This window comes from Anolis sagrei, chromosome 2, assembly GCF_037176765.1.
Source record: "Anolis sagrei isolate rAnoSag1 chromosome 2, rAnoSag1.mat, whole genome shotgun sequence".
Taxonomy (NCBI): Eukaryota; Metazoa; Chordata; class Lepidosauria; order Squamata; family Dactyloidae; genus Anolis; species Anolis sagrei.
The window spans coordinates 10,365,593-10,392,958 of NC_090022.1; the positions used below are offsets into that span (position 1 = coordinate 10,365,593).

Here is a 27,366-nt window from a genome sequence, read left to right on the forward strand (position 1 = left end):
GATCTACAGAGACACTTGCTGGAACACCTCAGCAAGCGAGAGTCCAAAAGTGGCAGGCTCAAACCCAGCACCTCAACCAATGGCTGATACCCAATGAGAGACTCCACCCCCCTGGGCACACAGAAGACTGGGCGGCTTGGAAGGCATTGAACAGACTGCGCTCTGGCACCACGAGATGCAGAGCCAACCTTCAGAAATGGGGCTACAGGGTGGAATCCTCGGCATGCGAGTGTGGAGAAGAGCAAACCACTGACCACCTGCTGCAATGCAACCTGAGCCCTGCCACATGCACCATGGAGGCCCTTCTTGCAGCAACACCAGAGGCACTCCAAGTGGCCAGAGACTGGTCAAAGGACATTTAACCAACTACCAAACTCACAAATTCTGTATTTTGTCTGTTTGTTTGCTTTGTTCTGTTAGAAATGTAATACAATTGACTGGATGCCCTGACACGACAAATAAATAAGTTATTTCCCTTGACGTGCCAATTGTATCTCTCCTTCCAGTGGAACGCTGGGCAAGGAAGGGTTAAGGGGAGAGAGTGTGGTTCCCAGAGAGGCAGGAAGTAAGTGGGCCTCCTTAGACCTGCCTTTCCTGTCCCTCTAGGAACCAGACTCCCTCCCCTTCACCCTTCCTTGCCTGGCTGGGAGAGAAGAGAAGAGTTTCCCCCTTTGGCCTCTTTCTCTTCCTCCTTCCGGTGAGTCTTCTTCCCATTCCTTCTCCAAAGGGCCAAAGAGGGGCTGAAGCCCAACACACCTGGAGGGAGGGCCAAAGTGGGCCCAGGCCTCCTTCCCTCCCTCCCAGGCTGGCCTCCTGACCCAGAAGAAGGGAGACACACACCCAGGCCGAGAAGAAGGAGAAGGGAAACCACCCCTTCCTCAGCTCTCCTCCGTGGAAGGAGATGCAGCCTGGCCTTGAGCCTGGGGTGCCATGGGGAGAAGGGGGCCTGGTGCAGAGGGGATATTGGGGGTCAGCACAAGGGAGCAAACAGTGGGGATCCTTGGGAGGAGGGAGGGAGAGAGAGGCAGGCAGAGAGAAAGAGGGGGCCCCAGGGCTTTCCCCTACCCACCCACTCACCTGCCTGCTTGGCTCCTCTTACCCAATTGAGTGCTTAAATAATTCATAGAATCATAGAATCAAAGAGTTGGAAGAGACCTCCTGGGCCATCCAGTCCAACCCCATTCTGCCAAGAAGCAGGAATATTGCATTCAAAGCACCCCTGACAGATGGCCATCCAGCCTCTGCTTTAAAGCTTCCAAGGAAGGAGCCTCCACCACACTCCGGGAGGGCAGAGAGTTCCACTGCTGAACGGCTCCCACAGTCAGGAAGTTCTTCCCCCTGTTCAAGTGGAATCTCCTTTCTTGTAGTTTGAAGCCATTGTTCCATTGCGTCCTAGTCTCCAGGGAAGCAGAAGACAAGCTTGCTCCCTCCTTGCTGTGGCTTCCTCTCACATATTTATACATGGCTATCATATCTCCTCTCAGCCTTCTTGGGCGCCATGGAGAGAAGGGGGTCTGGTGCAGAGGGGATATTGGGGGTCAGCACAAGGGAGCAACTGGGGATCCTTGAAAGGAAGGAGAGAGAGGCAGGCAGAGAGAAAGAGGGGGGCCCAGGGCGTTCCCCTCCACACCCACTCACCTGCCTCTCTGGGTCCTCTTTTCCCCTCTTGAGTTCTTAAATAATTCATAGTTCTGTTTGTCATCTGGATTTCCAAATATTTTACTTTAGTAGTATTGATTTTTGTCTCTTGGTTCTTCTTTACAAGGAAGGCTGTGGGTCACGAGGCATCAGCTGAAGGAATCACGGGGGGATTCAGTGTGGGTTGGGGCTGAATGGGAGCTCAATGGGAGACCAGGTGGGTCTGGAGGCTGGAGAAGCAGAGGCCCAAGTGGAAGGAGAGCCCAGTATGATGGCACACTGGGAAGATTAAGGAGAAAACTAAATGTGTCTGGTTATTTTCCCAGTGACCATCGGTATGCCCTAATGACTATAATTCCCCCAAAATAAAACTCTACAAACAAGATTAAGTTCAACAATTGTTTACTAAATGATCAAGGTATAAAAGTACAGTTTGATTAGTGAAATATAAACTCTGAGGTAACAAACTATAAACCCTGGGGCATGTATAACTATTCTATGAGGTAAATATATTCTAATCTATGAGGTAAGTATAGCTATTCTATGGCTTATTCTATAATCTGTTCTTCAAATAACTATTCTTTATTACAAATACTATAAACTCTAAGGCAAATATAACTGTTAACTATTATATGTATATGAACTATAGAGGGAGAAAATGTGGAGGCCGTGACAGACTTTGTATTTCTAGGCGCAAAGATTACTGCAGATGCAGACTGTAGCCAGGAAATCAGAAGACGCTTCCTTCTTGGGAGGAGAGCAATGTCCAGTCTCGATAAAATAGTGAAGAGTAGAGACATCAGACTGGCAACAAAGATCCATTGCCTAGTCAAAGCCATGGTATTCCCTGTAGTCACCTACGGATGTGAGAGCTGGACCTTAGGGAAGGCTGAGCGAAGGAAGATCGATGCTTTTGAACTATGGTGCTGGAGGAAAGTTCTGAGAGTGCCTTGGACTGCGAGAAGATCCAACCAGTCCATCCTCCAGGAAATAAAGCCCGGCTGCTCATTGGAGGGAAGGAGACTAGAGACAAAGTTGAAGTACTTTGGCCACATCATGAGGAGACAGGAAAACCTAGAGAAGACAATGATGCTGGGGAAAGTGGAAGGCAAAAGGAAGAGGGGCCGACCAAGGGCAAGATGGATGGATGGCATCCTTGAAGTGACTGGACTGACCTTGAAGGAGCTGGGGGTGGTGACGGCCGACAGGGAGCTCTGGCATGGGCTGGTCCATGAGGTCACGAAGAGTCGGAGACGACTGAACGAATGAACAACAACATGAACTATCTATCTATAATCTATAAACCTTGGCAAATTTAACTATTCTATGAAACGTGTTATCTATGAACTCTCTATCTATAGGGCAAATATGTACTATCTATGAACTATAAGGCAAATATAACTATTATATGGCAAATATGTATTATCTATGAACTATCTATCTATTATCTATTCTATGGCAAATATGTGATAAGGATGGCCTGTACGGACTGCAAGCCAGACCAGACACTTTTCTGGCAACTATCTATAAACTATGATCAAAAGGAATGGAGAGGCTGGATGGCCATCTGTCAGGGGTGATTTGAATGCAATATTCCTGCTTCTTGGCAGAATTGGATTGGACTGGATGGCCCAGGAGGTCTCTTCCAACTCTTTGATTCTAGGATTCTATGACAGCCAAAAAGTCTTTCGCCAGGCTCTGAGGCAGAATGGGCTGAACCAAAGAGCTCAGCCTATAGGGGGAGCCTAAACTTCTACTCTAAAACTTAGTAAAATGGAACAGTCCAACAGGCAACAAGGAAATAATACTAGGCCGAGACATCACACCTAGCATGACCTGGCTCTGGAATAAATAAATAAATAAATAAAGGGCTTGGTTTTTTGTTTATCTTTTTTACTCTCTAAGAAAAATCCTCCCAAAGCCTATAGTCTAATTCTGCCTTTCTTTCTCAGAGGAAATGTGAAAATTTTGGAGTCGAGACCGGTTCTGGGATTTCTTTCCCTTGAGAGAAGACTGAGGAAGAGCATCTTGGATACGGCAGGGTTCTTCCGTTAGAGTGGTTCCAACATGGAGAGATCCAACTCACCTGGACCTGAAGCAGGAAGGGCTCCTGGTAGCAGTGGGGAATCCTGGGAAATAACTACGCAGATGTCCCGGGATGCGCACTCACAGCGCCAGCGCTTCAGGCATTCCTCCTTCCGAGAGGGCGAGGGACCCAGAGAGGTTTGCAGCCGCCTCCACTCTCTCTGCCGCCAGTGGCTGAAGCCAGAGCAACACACCAAGGTGGAGATGCTGGACCTGGTGATCCTGGAGCAGTTCCTGAGCATCCTGCCCCCAGAGATGGGGAGCTGGGTCCGAGAGTGTGGGGCAGAAACCTCTTCCCAGGCGGTGGCCCTGGCGGAAGGCTTCCTCCTGAGTCGGGCAGAGGACGAGAAGCAGGAAGGACAGGTGAGAGCATTGCCTCTTGGTGTCACTCATCTTGTGACTTATGTTTTGCCTTTCTTCCAAGATGGGACCGATGTGAGGGAGAAGCCAGACGCTGCTCCCTTGACCTCTTTTCCCCCCTGCTCTGCCCCTCCTTCTCTCACCCCCATATCCACTGGAAGCTCAGTTGCTGCTCTACCCAAATTTCTTGATTCCAGATATCACACTGAAAATAATGGAAGGGGGAGCGTGGCATTTGTTTCAAACTCTGAATTATTCTTTTTTAAAAGTCCATGCAGTTTCTGCACATAGGTCTGTGGGTTTTTTTAAAAAAATTCTCTATATTTCTACTGGAATACTCTGCGCTTTTCCAGGCCCAAAATAACTGCATTGAAGTCCACCCTGATGTCCCTAATTCAGAAAAATCTCCATCAGAGACCACCCAGAGCCTCCAGCAGAAGGAGTTCAAGCAGGAAGGAGATGGGGTTGCAGCCTTGGAGGGTAAGAAGGAACCCCTCTGAGACTTTTAGTCTTTTATGCCAATGCAAATTCCCCAACACGGCATTATAGCACACCCACAATCAGTTTGAGCTAGAGAAGGCATACATGTAGGATCATTTCAGCTTGTAATGTATATAAGTATGATTTGGTTGCAAGAGGCATCATTTCAGTGTTATTTGGAGTTTTCTTTATCATTCTACTTCTGCATTTGCATACTGTTGGGTGGGACTGAAATATCATCCGTACGGTGTGTTTCCAGGTGGGACCCGAAGCTCAGATGAGCCCTGAAACTGAGCTGGAAGACAAACAGACAACAAAAAATAACTATAATCAATTGGAACTGCCAAGTCCAGTCCTAGTTTCAACCTAACCTATTCGCAGCACTGGTTAGATGAAAAAGTTCTAAACTGCAAAACTTTACATATTCCTGAGCTGGAGAATGCTCCTGTCTTCGTAGAGTCATTTCCGCATAGGTTTCTTTTCAGGACCCTAATTATAACCTCTGAGACAGGTTTATGTTATCAGCTTTCCATTCCTTCCTCTCTCTCTCTCTCTCTCTCTCTCTCTGCCAGGGGCTGGAATGATGTTCTTGCCGAATCCTCAGTCGTTTCTTCTGCTTTGTGATGGAGTGGAACTGAATCAGGTAAGCAGAGGGATTCCTGGGAGAGGAGGAAGGGGGCTGCCTGGGGGTCATGTCTTCCAGGCTTAATCTTCAAACATCTGTTGAAAAAGGAAAGATTGAACCAACATAAATGTAAATCATTTCCAAAAGATTCTTGTATCTATTTTTCTTGATTTCCCTGATGTGAGAAGGAAATGTTTTCTCTATCCACCAGGGCCCAATCACCTTTGAGGACGTGGCTGTCCATTTTTCCCTGGAGGAGTGGGCTCTCCTGAATCCGAGTCAGAAAGCCTTGTACGTGCAGATCACGGAGGAGATTCATGGGATTGTGGACTCTCTTGGTAAGGCTCCCTCACTGATGGGGATTTCTATTTCAAAATGCAGGATCCCAGTCAGCAGCTCTCTAATGGGAGCAGTATCCTAAATAATCTCAATCACTGAGATTTCTCAACACAGGGTTTGTGTTAGAATATTTCTAACACAAACACAAAGACATTAAGTGTAACATTGACTTGATGCCTGAGTGTGGTGTGATGTGGATGTCACTATATCTGGCTGAGTCCTGCAGACATTCCTTTTATTTTATTTTTAAATATGCCACCTTCTGTTACCAATAAGATTATATATATACATAGGCACCAGGCAATGATGTTGATAAAGGGGAGAAAGAAGATTAAACTTGGCAAAAACTCAGCAGCTTGAGGTTCAATTATAGATGTCCGTATATGTCTCTTTAATGTATAACCCAACACTGTCGTCAGTATGTATCTTGAAAATAATCTCTGGCCGACTTTCAGGAATGCATCTTCAGTCTTGTAACTTGACACGAGATTTCAATATATTAGTTGAAACAAAGAAATGCTTACTTATGAATTCTTGTGCACATAAAGCGTATTTGTTACACAGTACTTTACTTCAGTTCCACCTTGATATTGTTATATCTGCGTTTTGCTCTTGTGAATACATAAAATTGATACTATGTAACTTTCAGAGCAGTTTAACTTATGTCAACTTGGTTAGGTAACTTCCTTCTCTCTCACATGTAATTCCTTCTCAGCCTTCGGACTGGATAACATATCTTATTGACACTTCTTTCGATCAATATTCTGATTGCAACTTATTCTCAAAGAACTCTCTGTCTCTCAGTTCCACCTGACTGAAGACTCTGACACAAATTAGTAATTTATTACTTTAGTACCACAACGGAAGGCATTATCCTATACAATGATTTTCTTCCCTGTAGCTCTCAGACTAGAGATTAATTCAAAGTGGTCCCTTTATTACTTTAATATCATGGCTGAAGACTCAAACTTAACCTAGAAACATTTTCATTCTAGCTCCCCTGGCTAGAGAATGCCTCATTTTAAAAATGTCCCTTCTTTCCTTCTTAGTTAGCTCTGCCCGTTTTGCCTGCTAGCCACTCTAATATGGATACATTTCTATTGCATAGGCTTCGCAGCCATGGCAACGCATCGACCAATCATATGCAGCCAACTCTTTCCTGCCTTTGTCATAATATCAACAGTAATAAACATAGATGAAAACTCAATTATAATTAGTTATTCCATTACAGCATCCATTCCCCCAGGAGAAGGAGACAGAATAAAAGGTTTGGAGGAACAGGTAGCCTATGGAGCATATGTTATTCATCTTTCCCTTAGAGGGGCCGACCAAGATCAAGATGGATGGAGGTTATTCTTGAAGTGACTGCCTTGACTTTGAAGAAACTGGGGGTGGCCACAGCCGACAGGAAGCTCTGGCGTGGGCTGGTCCAAAAGGTCATAAAGAATTGGAAGCGACTGCACGAATAGACAACAACAACTTAGAGGCTCCAGGCAGTCAAACAGTGACCATCTTTCCTGAACAAGGGGTGGGGAGAGGGCAGTATTTATATCTTCTTTTCCTCCATTTCTATGTTGTTTTAAGGATCATTTCAGTCTCCTTCTTATACCAATTCCCTAGAGTCCTTATCACTCATACTGTTTCTGTCCTCCTTCACAGCAGGTAACTGGAACACCAAACACAGGAAGCATTTGGGACACAATGGAGGCCTTCCTAGAGACCAGCAAACCCAAAGAGAAGATGGAACTTCTGCCAGAGAAAGACCCAAATGTTTTACCCAAAATATGGCACTTATACTTCACAAGGCACTCAGTGCTGAGAAAAGCCATTGTAAATTGAAAGTATCAGCAAAATGTATTGCTGATTATAAACTGCCAGATCAGAGCCAAGAAGAAATCTTCGAAGGAACTGAGGATTTCATAAGCCAGAAGTGTGGGAAATCTTTTATCCAGAGTTCACACTCCGTTAGCCACAAAAGCCTCCACACAGGAGAGAAGCCATACCAATGCCAGGAGTGTGGAAAATGTTTTGCTTACAGTTCCAACTTTGTAAGCCACAAAAGACTCCACACAGGAGAAAAGCCATACCAATGCCAGGAGTGTGGAAAATGTTTTGCTCGCAATTCACATTTGGTGAGTCATAAAAGACTCCATACAGGAGAGAAGCCGTACCAATGCCAGGAGTGTGGGAAATGTTTTGCAGACAGTTCGCTATTGGGGAGACACAAAAGAATCCACACAGGAGAGAAGCCATACCAATGTCAGGAGTGTGGGAAATGTTTTGCTGTGAATTCTGCCTTGGTGACCCACGAGAGACTCCACACAGGAGAGAAGCCATACCAATGCCAGGAGTGTGGGAAATGTTTTGCTCAGATTTCACATTTGGTGAGCCACAAAAGACTCCACACAGGAGAGAAGCCATACCAATGCCAGGAGTGTGGGAAATGTTTTGCTGTGAATTTTGCTTTGGTGACCCACAAAAGACTCCACACAGGAGAGAAGCCATACCAATGCCAGGAGTGTGGGAAATGTTTTGCTCAGAGTTCAGCTTTGGTGAGCCACAAAAGACTCCACACAGGAGAGAAGCCATACCAATGCCAGGAGTGTAGGAAAGTTTTTGGTGACAGTTCAACCTTGGTGAGGCACAAAAGACTCCACACAGGAGAGAAGCCATACCAATGCCAAGAGTGTGGGAAATGTTTTTCTCTGTGTTCTGCCTTGGTGAAGCACAAAAGACTCCACACAGGAGAGAAGCCATACCAATGCCAGGAGTGTGGGAAATGTTTTGCTCAGAGTTCACATTTGGTGAAGCACAAAAGACTCCACACAGGAGAGAAGCCATAACAATGCCAGGAGTTTGGGAGATGTTATTGCTTGCATTTCATATTTGATGAAACACAAAAGATTTCATACAGGAGAGAATCATGCCAAGAGTGTGGGATGTGTTTTCCTTGGAAGTTGTCACTTCTGAAAGTCAACAAAATAGCCCACTTATATACAAAAAAAATGCAGCGAATAATATGACTGTTGAAGCTTATTATAGTGTTCAAATTCACAGTAATCACAAACGATACTGTATGAGTTTTGTACAATCACTCTGAAATGGTATTGACACAGTGTGTTCTTATGCCGAGTTGACCATGGATCAGCCACCCACAACCGGTTTTGGCTTTACTCCAGGCCTTCCTCTGGTGGTCTGAAATTGTTATATACGCCAACAATTCCTACAAATATATCCATTTAACATCATATAATAAAACATATTTGAAGGCACTTGCAAAGTTATACACTTGACACTTGTTCTCATTAGAGAAAAGGTTTTTATACTTAGTGGGATCTAGACCAAAGGAATAAAATGTGACTGTAAGCATTTGAAAGTTACATATACAGAAAACAAATGTTTTATCAAGATATGAACATATTTCACAGAATAAATGTGTACTCACAGGATACTCTGCTGTGTATTTGATTCTAATTGCGAGTATGAAGAACGTATGGGAGTTCCCTCAATTTAAAGGGGAAAGATATATGTAAGATATTAAGGAGACAGAGAGGCTCATTTAAAGCTGTAGGAATGAAAAAAGTAAATATCAGATGGCGCTGTGAGTGCCCTCAATGTGCTCAAATAGGGATGTATAGTGTAACCAGAAAATTATATATAACAACTATACAAATTTGGTTCATTTAAACCATGTGCATGTTCTGTCCGTAATCTGAAGATAGAATAGAGTCATAGAATCAAAGAGTTGGAAGAGACCTCATGGGCCATCCAGTCCAATCCCATTCTGCCAAGAAGCAGGAATATTGCATTCAAATCACCCCTGACAGATGGCCATCCAGCCTCTGTTTAAAAGCTTCCAAAGAAGGAGCCTCCACCACACTCCGGGGCAGAGAGTTCCACTGCTGAACGGCTCTCACAGTCAGGAAGTTCTTCCTCATGTTCAGATGGAATCTCCTCTCTTGTAGTTTGAAGAGTTTCCATGTGAACATGAGGAAGAACTTCCTGACTGTGAGAGCCGTTCAGCAGTGGAACTCTCTGCCCCGGAGATCCAATATGTTCTCTTCATAGGAGTGTATTGTTGACATCCATATGTTTGGATTGTGTTACTACTTCCAGTATATGGATTTTGATGCTATTTGAACTTTCAGGGGGACTTCATGACTCATGGTCTGTTTACTTTGAAAGGTTTCTTCATTGAACACATATCCCTGAAGCCTATATACAGGGTGAGGCAGCATAACTTCCTTTTTTCAAAACTTAATAAAACCCATTGTATGAATCAGAATTTTTTTTAATAATTTAGGCACATACCTAAAGTTTGTTTTACGTAGTTTTGAAGATCAAATTAGGTAGGTGATGTCCCCCATTCTCCATACACTGAGTAAACCGATTTCTGGTGTGTGTCATGACTCTTGCCAGCAATTTCTCTTGTTGGCAATTTCTTCCTGGATGTTGGTCTTCAAATCTTGTAGGGTCCTTGGATGGGTCACATAAACACAAGATTTAAAAAAAAAACCCATAGAAAAAAATCACAAAGGACCAAATCTGGAGAGCGGGCCTCTGAGTTGCGATCACAAGGTTTTTTTGGGTTTTTTTGTCGTGTCAGGAGCGACCTGAGAAACTGCAAGTCATTTCTTGTGTGAGAGAATTGGCCGTCTGCAAGGACGTTGCCCAGGGGACGCCCAAATTATTTTGATGTTTTATCATCCTTGTGGGAGGCTTCTCTCATGTCCCCACATGAGGAGCTGGAGCTGATAAAGGGAGCTCATCTGCCTCTCCCTGGATTTGAACCTGCGACCTGTCGGTCTTCAGTCCTGCCGGCACAGGGGTTTAACCACTGCGCCACTGGGGGCTCATCACAACAAGTTAAACATGACAACAAGTTAAGCATGAGCCAACAATGTGATGTGGCGGCAAAAAAAGCCAATGGGATTTTGGCCTGCATCAAGAGGAGCATAGTGTCTAGATCTAGGGAAGTCATGCTACCACTTTATTCCGCTTTGGTTAGACCACACCTGGAATATTGTGTCCAATTCTGGGCACCACAATTCAAGAGAGATATTGATAAGCTGGAATGTGTCCAGAGGAGGGTGACTAAAATGATCAAGGGTCTGGAAAACAAGCCCCATGAGGAGCGGCTTAAGGAGCTGGGCATGTTTAGCCTGAAAAAGAGAAGGCTGAGAAGAGATATGATAGCCATGTATAAATAGGTGAGAGGAAGCCACAGGGAGGAGGGAGCAAGCTTGTTTTCTGCTTCCTTGGAGACTAGGACGCAGAACAATGGCTTCAAACTACAAGAGAGGAGATTCCATCTGAACATGAGGAAGAACTTCCTGGCTGTGAGAGCCGTTCAGCAGTGGAACTCTCTGCCACGGAGTGTGGTGGAGGTTCCTTCTTTGGAAGCTTTTAAACAGAGGCTGGATGGCCATCTGTCAGGGGTGCTTTGAATGCAATATTCTTGCTTCATGGCAGAATAGGGTTGGACTGGATGGCCCATGAGGTCTCTTCCAACTCTTTGATTCTATGATCCACTCAAAAAGTAGGCCTCAATGGCAAAAGCACACTCCTCACTGTTCCAATGCATGTTGGTGACTGAACTGTGTCAGGACAAAACTTTATACTCCCTCTCAAATGAGACCACTAGCGCTCCGCTACGTCTTCAACCAACTGAATGGCATGCATATTAAAAAAGGAAGTTATGCTGCCTCACCCTGTATATTGGAATCTATCAGTCTTAGAACTGTTATGTTTGAGAGCGGTTGCTCCTTTTCACTTTGCTTTATGCCACTGTATTGAGCTGTATATTGGGAATGTTGATAAAATGATATACTGTATGCTCTTTAGGTATTATACGTTCTCCTTACATAGATTGCTTTGTGTTTGTTCTGACATCCAACAAGTATTCTGGGACATTGTATATTATTTTCCATCCCCAACCAGGTCAATGGGTTGAGCTATATACGATTATGCCTTCAGTTGTGGTACTGAAGTAATAGGTGACTAATTTGTGTCTCAGTCTTCAGTCAGGTGGAACCGAGAGACAGAGAGTTCTTTGAGAATAAGTTGCAATCAGAATATTGATGGAAAGAAGTGGATATAAGATATAAGTTATCCAGTCAGGAGGCTGAGAAGGAATTACATGTGAGAGAGAAGGACGTTACCTAACCAAGTTGACATAAGCCAAACTGTTCTGAAAGTTATATAGTATCAATTTTATGTATTCACAAGAGTAAAAGACAGATGTAACAATATCAAGGTGGAACTGAATTAAAGTACTGTGTAACAAATAAGTTGGATGTCAAGTGCACCATCAAAACCTCAAGCGTACCCAATGCATTTTGGGCTCTATTATTGTTTTACTTATCATTCTAACAAGGTGGATGAAAATCTGCATCTCACTGAGTTACAGTTAGCTGTACTGGGGACAGGCTCGGTGTATCTACTTCACTATATTTGTCACTCTTTTGTAGTAGTCATGTGTAAGATTGAAATGTGAAAATCTGTATTTATTTATTTGTCGTGTCAGGGCAACCAGTCAATTATATTACATTTCTAAGAGAACAAAGCAAACAAACAGACAAAATACAAAATTTGTGAGTTTGGTAGTTGATGAAATGTCCTTTGACCAGTATCTGGTCACTTGGAGTGCCTCTGGTGTTGCTGCAAGAAGGTCCTCCATTGTGCATGTGGCAGGGCTCAGGTTGCATTGCAGCAGGTGGTCAGTGGTTTGCTCCTCTTCACACTCGCATGTCGTGGACTCCACTTTGTAGCACCATTTCTGAAGGTTGGCTCTGCATCTCGTGGTGCCAGAGCGCAGTCTGTTCAGCGCCTTCCAAGTTGCCCAGTCCTCTGTGTGCTCAGGGGGGAGTCTCTCATTTGGTATCAGCCATTGGTTGAGGTTCTGGGTTTGAGCCTGCCACTTTTGGACTCTCGCTTGCTGAGATGTTCCAGTGAGTGTCTCTGTAGATTTAGAAAACTATATCTAGATTTAAGTCGTTGTCGTGCTGGCTGATACCCAAACAGGGGATGAGCTGGAGATGTCTCTGCCTTGGTCCTTTCACTATTGGCTGCTACCTCCCAGTGGATGCCAGGTAGTGCAATACCCCTGTGGAGCCCCCCGTGGCGCAGTGGGTTAAACCCCTGTGCCGGCAGGACTGAAGACCGACAGGTCGCAGGCTTGAATCCGGGGAGAGGCGGATGAGCTCCCTCTATCAGCTCCAGCTCTTCATATGGGGACATGAGAGAAGCCTCCCACAAGGATGATAAAAACATCAAATCATCCGGGCGTCCCCTGGGCAACGTCCTTGCAGACGGCCAATTCTCTCACACCAGAAGCGACTTGCAGTTTGTCAAGTCGCTACTGACACAAAAAAAAAAGTGCAATACCAGCTAAGCAGTGGAATTTCTCCAGTGGTGTAGGGCGCAGACAACCTGTGATAATGTGGCATATCTCATTAAGAGCCCCATCCACTGCTCTAGTGTGGTGAGATGTGGTCCACACTGGGCATGCATACTCAGCGGCAGAGTAGCATAGCGCAAGGGCAGATGTCCTCACTGTGTCTGGCTGTGATCCCCAGGTTGTGCCAGTCAGCTTTCGTATGATATCAAGGTGGAACTGAAGTACAGTACTGTGTAACAAATAAGTTGGATGTCAAGTGTGCCATCAAAACCTCAAGCGTACCCAATGGATTATTGTTTTATCATTCTAACAAGGTGGATGAAAATCTGAATCTCATTGAGTTACAGTTAGCTGTACTGGGGACAGGCTCAGTGTATCTACTTACTCTATTGTATTTGTCACTCTTTTGTAGTAGTCATGTGTAAGATTGAAATGTGAAAATCTGTGACACCGTTCTAACCAAACTGTGAATGAAGCTTCCCTGGCCTTGGCAGAGTGCGGCTTTGGAGAGCAGCCATTGCAGCAGGGGATGCCTCCAAGGCTGTGGGCAAGGAAGGGCCTGCTTGTGGTGGGTGCTTTTGCTGTATCTCCCACCCAAGTCTGTGTCCCTCCTCCTCCTTGGGAAAAGGGAGCCCTGGCCCTTGACCCCAAGCTGAGACCTTCCTTTTCTGTTGTAGGTGGAGGCTCTGCTCTGCTTTAATGTTCAATGTGGCTGGGGAGCAAGGGTTTGGCAGGGAGAAAATACATCTAACTAACTATCCTGTGAATATTGAATTTTTCCTCCATGACTCAATCTCTGCCATCATCTTCAGTCCTTTGGTTCCAGGGCTTTGGAGAGAGGCTCTTTCCCCCTCCTTCCAGTGTAACACTGGGCAAGGAAGGGTTAAGGGGAGGGAGTGTGATTCCTAGAGAGGCAGGAAGAAAGTGGGCCTCCTTTTACCTGCCTTTCCTGTCCTTCTAGGAACCAAACTCTCTCTCCTTAACCCTTCCTTGCCCGGCTGGGAGAGAGGAGTTTCTCCTTTGGCCTCCTCTTTCTCTTCCTCCTTCTGGTGAGTCTTCTTCCCATTCCTTCTCCAAAGCCCACCACACCTGGAGGGAGGGCCAAAGTGGGCCCAGGCCTCATTCCCTCCCTCCCAGGCTGGCCTCCTAACACACCCTGGCCAAGAAGAAGGGAAGCCACCCCTTCCTCAGTTCTCCTCCTTGGAAGGAGATGGAGCCTGGCCTTGAGCCTTGGGCCCCATGGAGAGAAGGGGGGGGGGGGGGGCTGATGCAAAGGGGATATTGGGGGTCAGCACAAGGGAGCAACCAGGGGATCCTTGGGATCCTTGCTTCAAAGTCTCTTGGTTCTTCTTCACAAGGAAGGCTGTGGATCATGAGATGTCAGGTTTTACAATGTATTGCAATGTAATATAGCTGAGTCATGCACTGCTAATGGGCTTCTGTTGGAAATGCTGAGTCATGCATTCACTGTATACAGGGAATCATTTGGGGAATGTGTTCTGGCCTAGTCCAGGTGATTCTGAATGATGCAATCCTGGGTTTGAGTTAAGTCATACAATCATAGAATCAAAGAGTTGGAAGAGACCTCATGGGCCATCCAGTCCAACCCCATTCTGCCAAGAAACAGGAATATTGCATTCAAATCACCCCTGACAGATGGCCAACCAGCCTCTGTTTAAAAGCTTCCAAAGAAGGAGCCTCCACCACACTCCGGGGCAGAGAGTTCCACTGCTGAACGGCTCTCACAGTCAGGAAGTTCTTCCTCGTGTTCAGATGGAATCTCCTCTCTTGTAGTTTGAAGCCATTGTTTCGCGTCCTAGTCTCCAGGGAAGCAGAAAACAAGCTTGCTCCCTCCTCCCTGTGGCTTCCTCTCACATATTTATACATGGCTATCATATCTCCTCTCAGCCTTCTCAGTCAATGAGTTGGGAACCAATCAGAGATTGCTATGTGTAAATGCATTGTATATAAGGAAGTCATGTACAGTGTATATTTCTCCTTGTGCTGTGATGTTGCTCGTTGAAGGCTATAGAATCATAGAATCAAAGAGTTGGAAGAGACCTCATGGGCCATCCAGTCCAACCCCATTCTGCCAAGAAACAGGAATATTGCATTCAAATCACCCCTGACAGATGGCCATCCAGCCTCTGTTTAAAAGCTTCCAAAAAAGGAGCCTCCACCACACTCCGGAGCAGAGAGTTCCACTACTGAACAGCTCTCACAGCCAGGAAGTTCTTCCTCATGTTCAGATGGAATCTCCTCTCTTGTAGTTTGAAGCCATTGCTCCATTGCGTCCTAGTCTCCAGGGAAGCAGAAAACAAGCTTGTTCCCTCCTCCCTGTGGCTTCCTCTCACATATTTATACATGGCTATCATATCTCCTCTCAGCCTTCTCTTCTTCAGGCTAAACATGTCCAGCTCCTTAAGCCGCTCCTCATAGGGCTTGTTCTCCAGACCCTTGATCATTTTAGTCGTCCTCCTCTGGACACATTCCAGCTTGTCAATATCTCTCTTGAATTATGGTGCCCAGAATTGGACACAATATTCCAGGTGTGGTCTAACCAAAGCGGAATAGAGGGGTAGCAATACTTCCCTGGAGCTAGACACTATGCTCCTATTGATGCAGGCCAAAATCCCATTGGCTTTTTTTGCTGCCACATCACATTGTTGGCTCATGTTTAACTTGTTGTCCACGAGGACTCCCAAGATCTTTTTCACACGTACTGCTCTCAAGCCAGGCATTGTCCCCCATTCTGTATCTTTGCATTTCGTTTTTCCTGCCAAAGTGGAGTATCTTGCATTTGTCACTGTTGAACTTCATTTTGTTAGTTTTGGCCCATATATGTAATTAAAAGAACCTGTCTGCTAAGTCAAGATATAACTGTATGCTGTGGTAAATCTGTAATATCATCTAGCCTGGGGGAAAGACAATGGTAAAACTGACAATGGCCGGGCATGTGCTCAAGTGTCTGTAAAAGGTTCCAGAGTGACTGAGAATACTGTGCAGGAAGAAGCTACTGGAAAGCACTGAAGTTGTGCAACTGATCTGTTGCTGAATTGTGAAGTTAATCTCAACATGAGGCATCAGCTGAAGGAATCACGGTGGGGGGGGGGGGATCCAGTGTGGGTTGGGACTGAATGGGAGCTCAATGGGAGGCCAGGAGGGGCTGGAGGCTGGAGAAGCAGAGGCCCAAGTGGAAGGAGGGCCCAGCATTACCTGGCTCTGGCTCTTCTGTGTATTTTTTGTGGTTGATTTTGGCCATTTCAAAAACTTTTGTCATCCAATTTTCTGGTGTTGGCTTCTTTTGTTGTTTCCATAGTTTTGCATATTCAATTCTTGTTGCTTCACAATTGGTGTTGGGACTGAGTGGGAGCTCAATGGAAGTCCAAGTGAGGTCAGGTGGGCCTGGAGGCTAGAGGAGCAGAGGCCCAAGTGGAAGGAGGGCCCAGCATTGCCTGGCTCTTAAATAAATAAATAAAGGGCTTGGGGTTTTTTGTTTGTTTTGTTTTACTCTCTCAGAAAAAGCTTCTCAAAGCCTGTTGTCTAATTCCGCCTTTCTTTCACAGAGGAAATGTGATTGTTGCCTGAGAATTTTGGAGTTGAGTGTTCAGGGATTTCTTGCCCTTGAGAGAAGAGGGAGGAAGAGCATTTTGGATACGGTTTGGTTCTTCATCAGAGTGGTTCCAACATGGAGAGATCTGACTCACCTGGACCTGAAGCAGACAAAGCCCCCGGGAACAGTAGGGACTTCTGGGAAAGAACTACACAGATGATCCTGGATGCGCACACACAGCGCCAGCGCTTCAGGCATTCCTCCTACCGAGAGGGCGAGGGACCCAGAGAGGTTTGTAGCCGCCTCCACTCTCTCTGCCGTCAGTGGCTGAAGCCAGAGCAACACACCAAGGCGGAGATGCTGGACCTGGTGATCCTGGAGCAGTTCCTGAGCATCCTGCCCCCAGAGATGGGGAGCTGGGTCCGAGAGTGTGGGGCAGAGACCTCTTCCCAGGCGGTGGCCCTGGCGGAAGGCTTCCTCCTGAGTCGGGAAGAGGACGAGAAGCAGGAAGGACAGGTGAGAGCATTGCCTCTTGGGTTCCCTCACCTTGGGACTGATGGAGAGATTGAATGTACATCCTGCCTTCCTTCCAAGATGGGGCCGATGTGAGTCTGCTCCCTTGGCCTCTTCCCCCTCCCCCTCCGCTCTGCCCCTCCTGCTCTCGCCTCCATATCCACTGTAAGCTCAGTTGCTGCTCTACCCAAATTTATTGACCCCAGATCACATTGAAAATGATGGAAGGGGGAGTGTGGCATTTGTTTAAAACTCAAGAGTTATTCTTTTTTAAAATGTCAATGCAGTTTCTGCACAATCTCTGTGATTTTTTTAAAAAAAACTCCATATTTCCTCTGGAATATGCTGTGCTCTTCCAGGACAAAAATAACTGCACTGATGTCTCTGAATCGGAGAAAACTCTGCCAGGCCCCACCCAGAGCCTCCAGCAGAAGGAGCTCAAGCAGGAAGGAGATGGGGTTGCAGCCTTGGAGGGTAAGAAGGAACCCTTTTGGGTTTTTTCCTGTTTTATGTTAATGCAAATTCCCCATCAGGGAATTATAGCACACCCAAAATCAGTTTGAGCTAGAGAAGGCATACATGTAGGATCATTTCAGCTTGTAATGTATATAAGTATGATTAGGTTGGAAGAGGCGTCATTTCAGTGTTATTTGGAGTTTTCTTTATCATTCTACATTTGCATACTGTTGGGTGGGACTGAAATATCATCTGTACGGTATGTTTCCAGGTGGGACCCGAAGCTCAGATGAGCCCTGAAACTGAGCTGGAAGACGAACAGATAACAAAGAATAACTATAGTCAATTGGAACTGCCAAGCCCAGGACTAGTTTCAACCTAACCTATTCACAGCACTGGTTAGATGAAAAAGTTCTAAACTGCAAAACTTTATATATTCCTGAGCTGGAGAATGCTCCTGTCTTCATAGAGTCATTTCCTCATAGGTTTCTTTTCAGGACCCTAATTATAACCTCTGAGACAGGTTTATGTGACCACTTTCCACCCCCTGCTCTCTCTCTCTCTCTCTCCCTCAGGGGCTGGAATGATGTTGTTGCAGAATCCTCAGTCAGTTCTTCCGCTTTGTGATGGAGTGGAACTGAATCAGGTAAGCAGAAGGATTCCTGGGAGAGGAGGGCTGGAGATGCCTGGGGGTCATTGGTTCAAGGTTCAATCACCAAACATCTGTTGAAAAAGGAAAGATTGAACCAACAGAAACGTAAATCATTTCCAAGATATTCTTGTATGATTTCCCTGATGTTCTTTTTCCTCCAGGGCCCAATCACCTTTGAGGAGGTGGCTGTCCATTTCTCCCTGGAGGAGTGGGCTCTACTGAATCCTGGTCAGAAAGCCTTGCACGTGCAGATCATGGAGAAGATTCATGGGATTGTGGACTCTCTTGGTAAGGCTCCCTCATTGATGGGGATTTCTATTTCAAAATGCAGGATCCCAGTCAGCAGCTCCCTAAAGGGAGCAGTATCCTAAATCATCTCAGTCACTAAGATTTCTCAACACAGGCTTTGCGTTAGAAACTTAAGACATAAGTGTAACATTGACTTGATGCCTGAGTGTGATGTTACGTGGATGTCACTATATCTGCCTGAGTCCTGCAGACATTCCTTTTATTTTATTTTTAAATATGCCACCTTCTGTCACCAATAAGATTCTATGTATACATAGGCACCAGGCAATGATGCTAATAAAGGGGAGAAAGTAGATTAAACTTGGCAGAAACTCAGCAACTTGGGGTTCAGTTATAGATGTGTGTATATGTCTAATGTATAACCCAACACTGTAGTCAGTATGTAGCTTCAAAATAATCTCCGACCAACTTTCAGGAATGTATCTTCAGTCTTGTAACTTGACACGAGTCTTCAATATATTAGTTGAAACAAAGAAATGTTTATTTATGAATTCTTGTGCACATAAAGCGCATTTGTTACACAGTACTTTACTTCAGTTCCAGCTTGATATTGCTACATTTGCCTTTTACTCTTGTGAATACATAAAATTGATACTATATAACTTTCAGAACAGTTTGGCTTATGTCAACTTGGTTAGGTAACTTCCTTCTCTCTCACATGTAATTCCTTCTCAGCCTCCTGACTGGATAACATATCTTATTGACACTTCTTTCGATCAATATTCTGATTGCAACTTATTCTCAAAGAACTCTCTGTCTCTCAGTTTCACCTGACTGAAGATTTAGACACAAATTAGTCACCTATTACTTCAATACCACAACTGAAGGCATAATCGTATATAATGATTTTCTTCCCTCTAGCTCTCAAACTAGAGATTAATTCAAAATGGTCCCTTTATTACTTTAATATCCACTCTAGCTCCTCTGGCTAGAGAATGCCTCATTTTTTAAAATGTCCCCTCTTTTCCTCTTAGTTAGCTCCGCCCCTTTTGCCTGCTAGCTACTCTAAAATGGATACATTTCTACTGCAGAGGCTTCGCAGCCATGGCAACGCATCGACCAATCATATGCAGCTAACTCTTGCCTGCCTTTATCATAATATCAAGTGACTGCCTTGACTTTGAAGGAACTGGGGGTGGCCACAGGCAACAGGGAGTTCTGGCGTGGGATGGTCCATGGGGTCACGAAGAGTCGGAAGCGACTGCAGGAATAAACAACAACAATAATTTAGAGGCTCCAGGCAGTCAAACAGTGTCCATCTTTCCTGAACAAGGGGTGGGGAGAGGGCAGTATTTATATCTGCTTTTCTTCCATTTCTATGTTAAGGATCATTTCAATCTCCTTCTTATACCAATTCCCTAGAGTCCTTATCACTCACACAGTTTCTGTTCTTCACAGCAGATACCTGGAACACCAAACACAGGAAGCATTTGGAACACAATGGGGACCTTCCTAGACACCAGCAAACTCGCAGAGAAGATGGAACGTCTGCCAGAGAAAGGCCCTACAAATGCAATGTATGTGGGCAGTGTTTTGCCCAAAATACGGCACTTATACTTCACAAGACACTCAGTGCTGAGAAAAGCCATTGTCAATGGGAAGTATCAGCAAAATGTATTGCTGATAACAAACTGCCAGATCTAAGACAAGAAGAAATCTTTGAAGGAACTGAGAATTTCATAAGCCAGGACTGTAGGAAATCTTTTATCCTGAGCCACAAAAGACTCCACACAGGAGAGAAGCCATACCAATGCCAGCAGTGTGGGAAATGTTTTGCTCGCAGTTCACATTTAGTGACCCACAATAGACTCCACACAGGAGAGAAGCCATACCAATGCCAGGAGTGTGGGAAATGTTTTGCTGAGACTTCAGCCTTCGTGAAGCACAAAAGATACCACACAGGAGAGAAGCCATACCAATGCCAGGAGTGTAAAAAATGTTTTGCTTCTAGTTCAAACTTGGTGAAGCACAAAAGACTCCACACAGGAGAGAAACCATACCAATGCCAGGAGTGTGGGAAATGTTTTGCTGAGAGTTCAGCCTTCGTGAGGCACAAAAGATTCCACACAGGAGAAAAGCCATACCAATGCCAGGAGTGTGGGAAATGTTTTGCTCGCAGTTCAACCTTGGTGAGCCACAAAAGAGTCCACACAGGAGAGAAGCCATACCAATGCCAGGAGTGTGGGAAATGTTTTACTGTGAGTTCAGCTTTGGTGACCCACAAAAGATTCCACACAGGAGAGAAGCCATACCAATGCCAGGAGTGTGGGAAATGTTTTGCTTACAGTTCAGGCTTGGTGAGCCACAAAAGACTCCACACAGGAGAGAAGCCATACCAATGCCAGGAGTGTGGGAAATGTTTTACTCAGATTTCAAACTTGGTGAAGCACAAAAGACTCCACAAAGGAGAGAAGCCATACTAATGCCAGGAGTATGAGAAATGTTTTGCTGTGAGTTCAGCCTTGGTGAGGCACAAAATACTCCACACAGGAGAGAAGCCATACCAATGGCAGGAGTGTGAGAAATGTTTTGCTGTGAGTTCAGCCTTGGTGATGCACAAAAGACTCCACACAGGAGAGAAACCATAGCAATGCCAGGTGTGTGGGAAATGTTTTGCTTGTACTTCATATTTGATGAAGCACAAAAGATTTCACACAGGAGATAATCATGCCAGGAGTGTGGGCAGTGTCTTCCTTGGAAGTCATCACTTCTGAAACTGTTCAAATTCATTGTAATCACAAACAATATTGTATGCGTTTTGTACAGTCACTCTGAAATGTTATTGACGTCATGTGTTCTTATGCCGAGTTGAACATGGATCAGCTGCCCATGATTGGTTTTGGCCTTACTCCAGGCCTTCCTCTGGTGGTCTGAAATTGTTATATACATCAACAATTGCTACAAATATATCCATTAAACATCATATAATAAAACACATTTGAAAGCACTTACAAAGCTATACACTTGACACTTGTTCTCCTTAGGCATCATCCAAGAGCTGTGACAAAATTAATAACATGAGTGATCAGTTATGATGATGATGAACTGGCTGGATTATTTTGCCTTGCTGTACAATATAGTCCAGCAAAAATTTTAAATTGTGTATTTTATTATGATATTGTTTTTAGTTTGCTATGCTTTTTGATACTGTAGTTTATGTATTTATGTTTTTTATTTCTGTTTTGGTGGTTTACTGAAATTTATCTTCTGTAAATTTATCTTCACCCTGACTCCTGTTTGTACAGGGGGCGGGATATAAATAAAGATGATGATGATGATGAAGAAGAAGAACTTCCTGACTGTGAGAGCCGTTCAGCAGTGGAACTCTCTGCCCCGGAGTGTGGTGGAGGCTCCTTCTTTGGAAGCTTTTAAGCAGAGGCTGGATGGCCATCTGTCAGGGGTGATTTATGGAGCCCCCGGTGGCGCAGTGGGTTAAACCCCTGTGCTGGCAGGACTGAAGACCGACAGGTCGCAGGTTCGAATCCAGGGAGAGGCGGATGAGCTCCCTCTATCAGCTCCAGCTCCTCATGCGGGGACATGAGAGAAGCCTCCCACAAGGATGATAAAACATCAAATCATCCGGGCGTCCCCTGGGCAATGTCCTTGCAGATAGCCAATTCTCTCACACCAGAAGCGACTTGCAGTTTCTCAAGTCACTCCTGACACGACCAAAAAAAAAAAAAAAAGGGTGATTTGAATGCAATATTCCTGCTTTTTGGCAGAATGGGGTTGGACTGGATGGCCCATGAGGTCTCTTCCAACTCTTTGATTCTATGATGATGATGATGATTATTATTATAATTATTATTATTATTACTTGCAACAGGGAAATAGGGGGTTCTGGCCATGTTGGTGATGTAGACTATTTCCCAATGAACACATGTTATTCCCTTGGCTTCAGTTACACTTGGCTTGAATTTGAGGTCAGTTTTAGACCATTCTGTTCAGGCTTTTTTCTTTATTCGACTTGGGACTGTTTTGGAGAAATTTTTTGCTTCTCTGGACACTCATTGTGCTGTCACACCCAAACACTATAAAAATGAAAACTAAGATGTGCTTCTCTCTTAATCTGGGTGGACCGTGGGGGTCTTTCTTTAGAGCAGGGGTCCACAAACTTTTTAAACAGAGAGCCTGGTCAGAGTCCCTCAAAATATTGAAGGGGTGGATTATACATTGAAAAAACATGAATGAATCCCTTTGCACCCTGCACATATCTTATTTGTAGTGCAAAAAACACTTTAAAAGAATTCAATAATTAAAAGGAAGAACAATTTTAACAAATATAAACTTACTAGCATTTCAATGGGAAGTGTGGGCCTGCTTTTGCCTGATGAGATAGGATTGTTTATTTATTTATTTCTTGCATTTGTTAACCGCCGCTCTCAGCCCTAGGGCGACTCGCGGCGGTGTACAGTACAAAAAAGACACTTTACAAAAGAATCAAACAACAATTAACATCACTAATACATACATCTAGCTTATACTAAAAATCCGCTCCGTCATATTTATGGAATCATAGTCAATCTCGTCGTCATAGTTCGATCCGGTTGTCATTACCCGTAGCATAGCATTTAGTTGAAAGCCTGCTCGAAGAGCCAAGTCTTCAGGCCCTTATGAAAGGCCATGAGGGAGGGGGCCTGTCTGACATCAGCAGGGAGGGAGTTCCATAGCCGGGGGGCCACCACCGAGAAGGCCCTCTCTCTCGTCCCCGCCAGACGTGCCTGTGAGGCAGGCGGGATTGAGAGAAGGGCCTCCCCAGATGATCTCAAGGTCCTCGTGGGCTCGTAGGCCGAGATGCGGTCCGCAAGGTATTTTGGGCCGGAACCGTTTAGGGCTTTGTAGGTTAACACCAGCACCTTAAATTGGGCCCGGTAGCAAATCGGCAGCCAGTGGAGCTGGAACAGCAAGGGCGTTGTATGCTCCCTGCGTCCTGCTCCTGTTAACAACATGGCTGCCGCGCGCTGGACTAGCTGCAGCTTCCGGGCCGTCTTCAAGGGCAGCCCCACGTAGAGAGCGTTGCAGTAGTCAAGACGGGATGTGACCAGAGCATGTACCACCGTGGCCAAGTCAGACTTCCCAAGGTACGGGCGCAGCTGGCGCACAAGCCGAAGCTGTGCAAATGCTCCCCTGGTCACCGCTGAAACCTGGGGGTCCAGGCTCAACGATGAGTCCAGGGTCACACCCAAGCTGCGAACCTGCGCCTTCAAGGGGAGTGCGACCCCATCCAGCACAGGCTGTAACCCTATACCCTGCTCGGCCTTGCGACTGACCAGGAGTACCTCTGTCTTGTCTGGATTTAATTTCAGTTTGTTCGCCCTCATCCAGACCATTACAGCGGCCAGGCACCGGTTCAGGACTTGTTGTTGTTGTGAGCTTTCAATTCGTTACAGACATAGGTTGACCTGAGTGAGGGCCGGGTAAATGCCCTTGGAGGGCCGCATCCGGCCCCTGGGCCTTAGTTTGAGGACCCCTGCTTTAGAGGCTCAAAATTTCTCAGCAACTGAGGCCACTTCAGGTTTGGAACATCAACCAGAATATTTATTTCCAAAGTCCTTGGCAGACTTGGCACAGCTTGAAGAAGTTTCAACACAAACAGTCAATTTGGTAAACTATAGAGATAATCTTTCTTTCCTTTTCCTTCAGTTACTGAGGTAACTTTTCCCCAAAAGGTAGACAAATCCTGAGATCCTTTCACCCTAACCCTGAGCTGCTATGGTTAGAAAAAAAAAGTTTTTTCCCTATCTAAGCTCAAGTTTAGCTTTGGAGATGAAGTAATGCTCAATAATATTCAATAACTCAATATCTATCTATAACTCAATTGTACTTCTCTATCTATCTTTCTGTCTATATATCTTAGTTACTCAATTAACTTTTCTATATCTCAATTGCTATCTATCTCAATTAGCTTCTTTATCTATATAACTCAATCACGTCGCTCCCCGGAATTGAACCTGCAACCTTTCGATCAACAAGCTCAGCAGCTCAGTGCTTTAACCCACTGCGCCACCGGGGGCAGAGGGTTTATTGTTATTTAATAATAACAATAAATAGAGTAAAACAATAAATGTAATAACAACAACAATAACAAAGGAAGATAATAAATGTAATAATAATAATAATAGAGTAAAATGATAAATGTAATAATAACAATAAATAGAGTAAAACAATAAATGTAATAATAACAGTAATAATAACAGACTAAAATAATAAATAACCTTGACTCGAGTATAAGCCGAGGGGGATTTTTTGAGCCTAAATAAAGGGCTGCAAAACTAGGCTTATACTTGAGTATATACAGTACTTTTAATCCACATTAAGTATTTATTTATTTGTCGTGTCAGAGCAGCCAGTCCATTATATTACATTTCTAACAGAACAAAGCAAACAAGCAGAAAAATACACAACTTGTGAGTTTGGTAGCTGGTTAAATGTCCTTTGACCAGTATCTGGCCACTTGGAGTGCTTCCGGTGTTGCTGCAAGGAGGTCCTTCATGGTGCATGTGGCAGGGCTCAGGTTGCATTGCACCAGGTGGTCTGTGGTTTGTTCTTCTCCACACTCGCATGTCGAGGATTCCACTTTGTGGCCCCATTTCTGTTCAATGCCTTCCAAGTCGCCCAGTCTTCTGTGTGCCCAGGAGGGAGTCTCATTTGCCATTGGTTGAGGTGCTGGGTTTGAGCCTGCCACTTTTGGACTCTCGCTTGCTGAGGTGTTCCAGCGAGTGTCTCTGTAGGTCTTAGAAAACTATGTCTAGATTTAAGTCGTTGGCGTGCTGGCATCCACATTAAGTTAACAAACATGAATCTCATTATTTTAGAATTAACCATGTTATGTATTATTGGTTTTGTTATAGACTGAGAATTTGATCTATTTTGCCAAATGTAAGTCTCTGGATCTTATACATGAAGGAAATAAGTTTGTCTGTGTGAGGCAGGCATAGGCAAACTTTGGCCCTCCAGGTGGTTTTGGACTTCAACTCCCACAATTCTTAACTAAGGTGTTGGCTAAGGTGTTGACTTTGTATATAACTTTCTCATCTCCCATCGGGTTTTCCTGACTTCCAGGCAAATCAACAGTGGCTCTTGACAAGGTATCAGCCAGATACATAAATTTACCTGGGGTATATACAATATTAAGCTGATATCTTTGAAGCTGCAACAACATTCTTAGCAGACGAGCCGGGGCACTGCCTATTGGTTTTTTATAAATTGATTCTAGAGGCTTGTGATCAGTTTGAACTAGAACAATTTTACCAAACACATACTGATGAAACTTTTGTACTGCATATACAACAGCAAGCAATTCTTTCTCTATTTGGGCGTAATTTTTCTCTGTTGAACTGAGTGACCTTGAGGCATAGTACATTGGCTTATTGTCCTGCAGCAGACATGCTCCTAAGCCATCTTTTGATGCATCTGCTTGAATAACAACTGGTTTTGTCACATCAAAATATTGCAGTACAGGTGCATTGCATAATCTTTGTTTGATAGAATCAAAAGCTTTCTGATGTTCTGGCATCCATTGAAAAATTATATTTTTCTTTAACAAACTTCTCAATGGTGCTGTCAACTCTGCCTCTTTTGGAATGTATTTTGCCAAATACTGTACTGACCCTAAAAACCTAAGCACCCCTTGCCTATCATTGGGAGGTTTCGTTTCTTGAATTGTCTTTACTTTCTCCGTGTCTGGCCTGACTCCTCCTGCAGTCACAATGTGGCCCAGGTATTTAACAGAATCTACCCTAAACTGGATCTTTTCTTTGTTAAACTTGATATTCTTGGCACGTGCTGTTTCCATTACCTGATGTAAAATCTCATCATGTTGTTCACTTGTCTCAGCTGCTATAATCATATCATCAGCAATCATATATACACCTTTTATATGCCCAAATGTTTCTTGATTTTTCTGTTGAAAAACTTCACTTGAGGATTTGAGCCCAAATGGTAAACGATTAAAACAATACCTTCCCCAAGGCGTATTAAATGTACATAATCTTGATGATGCTTTATCCAGCTTTATCTGCCAATAGCCACCTTTCTCATTTATTATTGTAAAGATTTTCTTTCCCGCTAGGTGACTTAGAACTTCCTCAACGGTTGGGATGGTATAATGTTGTCTTCGCACTGCCTTATTTAGATCTCGAGGATCAAGACATATACGCAGATTCCCATTCTTTTTTTCAGTAATGACAAGACTGCTCACCCAATCTGTGGGCCCTACAACTTTTGTTATAACTCCTATACTTTCCACCTGACTGAGAGTTTCTTTTAACGTGTCATGTATGGCAAAGGGCACTCTCCTACATCCCTGGATAACAGGAACCACTGTTGGATCAATATGTATGTGGTGATGTCCTTGAAACTCACCAAGACCTTGAAATACTTCTGGGTATAAGCTGAGCAATTTTTCTTGTGTTAATAACCCCTCTGTCTGTACCAGATCTACCCTATGAACTAAGCCCAAATTCTCACAAGCTGGTCTACCTAATAATGGGGTTGTTGAGCAATCTGTCACATAGAACAATAGATTATACACTCCCTTTACTGTTGTGCATTCAAACTCAACTGTTCCGATTGGTTGTATTCTTGTTCCACCATATGCTACCAGCACTACATTACTTTTAGACATTTGCTTTGTATCGGGTATTCTAGAAAATATACTAAATGGTAACACATTTGCTTCAGCTCCAGTATCTAATTTAAAATTAATTATACAGTCCCTTATGGCAATATCAGCATACCATCCTTCCTTATTTGCTACACCTGTATCCATCATTTCTTCATCCAGCTTTCCTATCATTAGATTACTTACATTCAACTCATGAATGTGTTGTCTGGCTTGTGTATTCTCAGGATTGGTGACCCTTGACCTGCATAATTTGGCATAATGTTTTTGTTTTTTTTACCACACTTGTTGCATGTCTTTCCAAATGCTGGACACCTACGAAGTTCATGAGCAG

The 27,366-nt window shown here is 44.4% G+C and overlaps 2 protein-coding genes and 1 pseudogene across 2 annotated transcripts in view; 2 read left to right on the forward strand and 1 right to left on the reverse strand.

Annotated features, from left to right (window-relative positions):
* Positions 1-27,366, reverse strand: part of LOC132765774 (zinc finger protein 850-like) — a 1,095,673-nt gene that overhangs the window by 786,273 nt on the left and 282,034 nt on the right. The gene's annotated exons all lie outside the window — the stretch shown is intronic.
* Positions 600-8,976, forward strand: LOC132766154 (zinc finger protein 479-like; annotated as a pseudogene).
* Positions 13,896-20,832, forward strand: LOC132765990 (zinc finger protein 436-like). The gene is made up of 6 exons (XM_067465597.1): positions 13,896-13,975; positions 16,493-17,050; positions 17,401-17,466; positions 18,024-18,094; positions 18,262-18,388; positions 19,808-20,832. The coding sequence occupies exons 2-6, from the start codon at positions 16,615-16,617 to the stop codon at positions 20,830-20,832; spliced, it is 1,725 nt and encodes a 574-aa protein (XP_067321698.1). The 5' UTR covers positions 13,896-13,975; positions 16,493-16,614.

Bases quoted from the DNA above. Each gene is read 5' to 3' on its own strand.
- LOC132765990 (XM_067465597.1), top strand. From the start codon at position 16,615: ATGGAGAGATCTGACTCACCTGGACCTGAAGCAGACAAAGCCCCCGGG. The intron at 17,467-18,023 runs GTAAGAAGGAAC...TCTCTCCCTCAG, and splicing joins TGGGGTTGCAGCCTTGGAGG to GGGCTGGAATGATGTTGTTG. The intron at 18,095-18,261 runs GTAAGCAGAAGG...TTTTTCCTCCAG, and splicing joins ATGGAGTGGAACTGAATCAG to GGCCCAATCACCTTTGAGGA.